Source organism: Camelus bactrianus, chromosome X, assembly GCF_048773025.1.
Source record: "Camelus bactrianus isolate YW-2024 breed Bactrian camel chromosome X, ASM4877302v1, whole genome shotgun sequence".
Taxonomy (NCBI): Eukaryota; Metazoa; Chordata; class Mammalia; order Artiodactyla; family Camelidae; genus Camelus; species Camelus bactrianus.
This window is the reverse complement of record NC_133575.1, coordinates 87,065,519-87,071,111: the sequence shown is the minus strand read 5'-3', so window position 1 is coordinate 87,071,111 and position 5,593 is coordinate 87,065,519. Positions and strand designations below refer to the sequence as shown.

Here is a 5,593-nt window from a genome sequence, read left to right as displayed (position 1 = left end):
TGTCTTATGCAATCAAACTAGATGATAAAATGATTTCATATACCTGCTTGTTCATCCTGTTATCTCAGTCCCATGCTTCCTCTAACTGTAACACAGTAATAGAAGTTTTTTTGCAGGTATTTACCAAACCACGAGGGTGATTGATAATCTGATAATTTATGCCTGCATCTTTCCAACATTGTCAGCCTGACATCCACTTTTTCTATCAAATGCTTTTCCTTCTAGAGTTAAATGAATTAGTTTGGCAAATTTGATCAAATATAGCTGTTTTCCAGGACTTCTACAAAATGCAAGTGTCAGAATCTCAAATGACTTTTTTGGGCTATGAAGTTGTTTGTATGATGCCCCTTCCTGACCCTCACTCTACCCTATATTTTCACTACATAGAACAGACCAGTTTTTCTCTTAGCATTTGCTAGATTTTCAGAGTTCATGGATCCAGATCTATGTTAGATATGAGACACTTTTTCAAACACACACTTTTTAGCTTCCTAATAGAAAACTTTACATTAGGTTGTTCCTGGCACTTGCAATCTAGACAAGGCCAATAGTGTTGCTCAGGAGCCCAATTTATTTTTTGTCAGTTTAAATAGTTTGGAGTTAAAAATTAGACCACTGGAAATTTGGACAATGACTGTATATTAAATACTTGTTGTCTATATTTATTTGTGATTATGGTACTGTGGTTATGTTTTTAAAATATCATTATCCTTTAGAGATACATACTGTATTAGCTATTGTTGTGTAACAAATTACCCCAAAACTTAGCAACTGAAAACCACACACATTTATTATCCCAGAGGTTCTGTGAATCAGAAGTCTGGGTGGGCTTATCTGTGTCTTTTGCCTCAGGGTCTTTTATAAATCTGCAGTTAATATGCTGGCCAGGGCCACAGTCTTATCTGAAGGCTTCAGTAGGGAAGGATCTGCTTCCAAATTCACTTATGTTTTTTGCCCTCAAAGGCTATAGGACTGTTCTTAGTTCCTCACTGCCTGTTGGCTGTGAGATGCACTGTTTTTTTGCCATATGGGCCTCTCCAACATGGCAACTTGTTTCATCAAAGCTAGCAAAGGAGTAAGTGATAGGGAGGGAGTCTCCTAGCAAGACAGAAGTCACAATCTTCTATAACACAATCACAGAAGTAACATTGCATCACTTTTGCTGTTCTACTGATTGGAAGTAAGATTTAGTGATTTTGCCCACATCCAATGGGAGAGACAATTAAACCAAGCCATGAATACCACATCCATGGGTAACTTGAAATCTACATAGCTTTCTGTCAATGAGAATTTTAAGTGCCTCCATTGCATTTATAAGCTCACCGAAGAGTTCTTTGGATTTGGATCTAGTATTGGCTTTCATTTCTTTTTTGCACAAGTAATCCATATTCCTTAAGAAAAATGTAGTTGAGTACAAAGAAGAAAAATCACTCAATATCCCACAAGAGATAACCACTGTTAACTTTTTAGTGTACATACTTTCTATTTTAATGTTTATGTAGGAAATCTAAAGGTCTCTTAAATTTTCTCATCCTTTGCATTTTAATGCTTCTCTCCAATGAATTCTAGTATTCTTCTTTGTTTTCTCATTAGTATGGTTCCTATTTAAGAAATGAGATCTTAATATATACATACACACCTGTAGCCATTTAGACATTAATGTGCATCAGAATTACCAGGGAAGTTTGCTAAAAATGGAAGTTCTCAAGCTCCATTCAGTAGATTTAGGGTCGGACCAGGAGTCCACAGTTTCAAGAAAGTCCTCAGGTGATTCTCACACAGGTGGCTGATCAGCTTACTTTTAGAAACACTAAATGAATTCAGTGTTCCTTTAAGAATTGCAAGTAATCTCTTCTAGAGAATTGAAGTTACATATTCAAGGTTATTTTATTCAGGGACTAAACTGAGACAAGAACTCAGAGCTCCTGACTCAAATGTTATTAATTGTATTTTGCTATGCGCCTACCTTTTGTCAAGTAGAACTCACACCTTGACTGGCAGAAGCTTCAGTCCTAAGAGGGGAGGAGGGATGCTGGACTGGTGAGAGTTATCTTTGGGGACTCTGCTAAATATTTGAAGGAAAAACCTGGGGAAAGAGGGTCGTGCCTGATAGATGGGGATGGGGCCAAAAATAGGTAAACACAGCTCACACACTCCTGACCTTGTTTCACAGTCATGTGAAGCAAATATTGTCCCTAAGTTATAAAGAATTCCTGACAAAAACTTATTATTCTGACAAAAAGATCCAAATTTCATGACCAAGTATGTATTAAGTGACCCTACTGCTTTCATAAAGTCATTAAAAATAGTTTGCATTTCTCAAACTACAGAATTTATAAAAGAAAACACATCAACCCATCTCACAGGAATGAGTTGCTGTATTAATCCTTTTGTACATTTAATTTCAGCACTTTTCTCTTCACCTATGAGATAAATATTAGATCTGAAGTAAAAAGAACACATACAGATACGACTGAGACATGCTGTACACCAGAAATTTACACATTGTAAAGTGAATATACTTCAATTCAAAAAAAGCTAATTCAAAAAGTAGGGGGGGAAAAGGATACATACAGAGATTGCTTTTTTTTAACTGCTTTATTAACTTCACAGTATATAATGAACATTTTGCCATGCAATAGGTAAAATTCTCGTGCTAACAAAATCTTACAGACTGGGTCAAAAACACACTCATCTAGAAACTGGTAATAAGAGACCCACCAGAAACGAATGACATCAAAAGGTTTACAACAAAGATACATCATGAACATGTAAGTTTAGGAAGCAGGTGTGTTTCCCTATCAACTTCAGGGAAAACATCAGGATTTAAGGCATAAGGCAAAACTCATCATGATGGTCATGGTGAGGGGGGTCAGTGCTAACTGCCCGCAGACTATGACTCATCTGCTTTTCCCTCAGCTTTTCCATCAGTTGTCTCACCTCCTCCCCAATCCTCTCCATATTCTCTTCTCTCATCCTTGCCTGTGGCTCTCCAACCCTCTGAGTCATGTCCCATCTATACTGCAGGATGGGCTGCCTAACACGGAACCGCCTACGATTTCCTCTAGGTACACGATATTCACCAGCTTTCAAAGGGAGGGCCAACGACTCTCCTTTATTATCATCTTGCTCCTTTTCATCCTTTTTTTCATTTTCCTCGTTGGTATTTTCCATGTTGATGTTTTTCAGCATCTGTTGCTCTTCGGACGCCATTGCTCCTAGGAGACAAAAGACTAAAGAAGGGACTGCATTGTTGACGAACAGATCAGCACCAAGGACAGAGGCCTGGCTACTTATCTTTCAGAGGTCTGGATATCAAAGCTTATTTTTTAAATTTCATTTTCCCACCTGAAAGGCTTCTTGCGCCCTCTAGGGTGTACCCAGTCTGAGCCCTACCCCCCTCCCTCTCACTTCTTTCCCCTCCCTCCTCCCAAACCCACCATTTCCCCTACAGATCCACCCCTAGGCCTCTTCAGACACCAAAATGGAGGACCGGGCATGGAGAAGCTGGAAGGGGGTCTGACTGGGCTCTTCACCTGACCCCCACCACTGTCCCCTGCACCAACCTGGGCCTATCCTTGCTGTCTCCTTCTCCTCCGGATTCTCGATGCAAGTGCGTCGTTGCAAAACTTGACACGTAGACCGGCAGACCTGCAGAGGGCGGGGGGGGGGGGGGGGGGGTGGGAGGGGAAGGGAAGGGGACTGCTGCAGCCGGGCGCTCGGCCCCCTCCCCGTCCTGCGCCCCCCACCCTCGGTCGCCCTCGCCCCGCGTCCCCTGCCCCCACCGTCTGCCGCCCCCATCCCCACCCCCATCCTGGGTTCACAATTTCACCACAGGAACTCGGGGGTGATTTCCCATCGCTCTTAGTTACTCTGCTGCCCTCCCTGGAACCCCATGGCCTCTACACCCCCACCCCAGGGAGCCCCTATTTGTGCCCCGGAGAATGCTGGGGTGTGGAGAGAGGTGGCCGGGACTCGCTGCGCTGATCGCCTGCGCGGGCCTCTGGCGTTCCCGGGCCGTTGCCTCCCTAGCGTCAGCGCACGGGCCCCAGGGCCCTTACCTGCTCCGCTTTCCCTGGGCCCGATGCCAGCCCGCCGCGCGCAGGGCAGTGGGGAGCTGGTACCCAGACAGGAGTGACGACTGCACCGAAGGCTGCGTCGCTCTGCGGCTCCCGATCACGTGAGGGCCTCGCGTCACAGCCGATCTCGCCCTCCCCAGCCCCCACTCCCAGGGCCGACGGGGAGTTCGACAGGACCTTCCCCTCACCCTCCGCGCGTTATTATCTCCCGCTCCACCCAGCTTCCGCGAGGCCCGTCACTCAACTCAGTTCTTTCCAATCTGAGGGCTCACAAGTGGCCTCACTGCCCTATGGTTGGGGTTTGCCCTTCTCTGGTTACCAGGGAAGGGCTACATCTCCCTTCCCACCACTCCAAGGCCTTGGCATTGACTTTGGCCTTTTCTGCCTTTTTTCTCCTGTTCTCTGTAGCTGTATATTTGCTTCCTAATAATTTCTCTTTATTTCCTTTTTAAAAATCAACATGCCTCAAAAACCTGAAAATTATGAAAGTTCATTTTTAAAAGACATGCTTCATCCTGGGGAAGTTAAAAAACCATCATTGTTTCTGTTCTCTTGCACCACACAGAAAATATTTTTTGTGGGTTACACTCAACTTCAGTTTTAGAATATTCTACCTTGTTTCAGAATTTTATGGGCTAAAAAAGGGGGAAATCTTCCTGAACACAGTTGGTGTTTTGAAAATGCTCTGTGAAGTAAATCTTCAAGAAGTCTGTCAAATTGTTGCCGAAAAATTGGCCCCCGTCCCTGACAAGCCAAATAACTCAGAGACAGGGTCTTGGAGCTTAGAAGAAAAGAGGCAGCTTTATTGCTTTGCTGGGCAAAGGGGACTCACAGCAGGCTAGTGCCTTTAAAACTGTGAACCTATCTTGGGGATGGGGCAGGGTGGTTATATAGCCATAGCTTAAACTATAAAGCATCGATAACAATCAACAGAATTATTTTCTTCTCATAAGACTCTGAGTGGCATCATGCTGTCTCCGGGTGACCAAGTCTGTACAGGCTAGTGGTTGTCGCTCTTTCCATCTCTATCTTATGAGCGCCCAAGGCGTGGTCTTCTTGGTAATTCAGACTATTTTGTAAGGTTACAGTCCCGTGACCTTCTCCCTGGAGAACGACTCAGAGACCAAGCATGATTATAACTTTTGATTACTGAAATAAAGCAGAAACAGTAAGATCAATAGCTTTAGTTTTAACAATGGGCCTGGAGCTGTGAGAAATAACTGGCCAGTCAGTTTTGTTGACCTTTTAAAGGCAAGCATAAGAGTAAGCAATCTGTTAGCCTAAGTGTAGCCATTTTATTAATTCTCCTTCAAAATCTCGGCCATTTTATGTAAATAATCCACCTTTTTTCTTTCTGGGACAAATTCCAAGTTTTATTGAAAAACATTTCTATTCTATTCTAATAAACATTAAATATGGAAAAGCATTTGCTGGCAACTGAAGTCATCTGCTGAAATTTAATGGCTATTACTAATGATGGTTTTGGAGACCTAAGCCAAGGGAAGAGCTGTGAG

At 43.3% G+C, this 5,593-nt stretch overlaps 1 protein-coding gene across 3 annotated transcripts; it reads right to left on the bottom strand.

Moving 5' to 3' along the window:
* Window positions 1-2,571: 2,571 nt before the first annotated feature.
* LOC105075854 (protein BEX1) lies at window positions 2,572-4,284 on the bottom strand. Of its 3 annotated transcripts, none has more exons than XM_010963799.3 (3): window positions 4,062-4,284; window positions 3,567-3,651; window positions 2,572-3,233 (listed from the first exon to the last, which is right to left on the bottom strand). In XM_010963799.3, the coding sequence occupies exon 3, from the start codon at window positions 3,211-3,213 to the stop codon at window positions 2,827-2,829; it is 387 nt and encodes a 128-aa protein (XP_010962101.1). In that variant the 5' UTR covers window positions 3,214-3,233; window positions 3,567-3,651; window positions 4,062-4,284; the 3' UTR covers window positions 2,572-2,826. The 3 variants fall into 3 exon arrangements, with proteins under 3 accessions (XP_010962101.1, XP_010962100.1, XP_010962103.1); XM_010963798.3 differs by having other exon boundaries at window positions 2,572-3,215; window positions 4,062-4,283; XM_010963801.3 differs by having other exon boundaries at window positions 2,572-3,218; window positions 4,062-4,279.
* Between the last annotated feature and the right edge of the window lie 1,309 nt (window positions 4,285-5,593).

Coding starts and splice junctions, on each gene's coding strand:
- LOC105075854 (XM_010963799.3), bottom strand. CDS start 3,213: ATGGCGTCCGAAGAGCAACAGATGCTGAAAAACATCAACATGGAAAAT.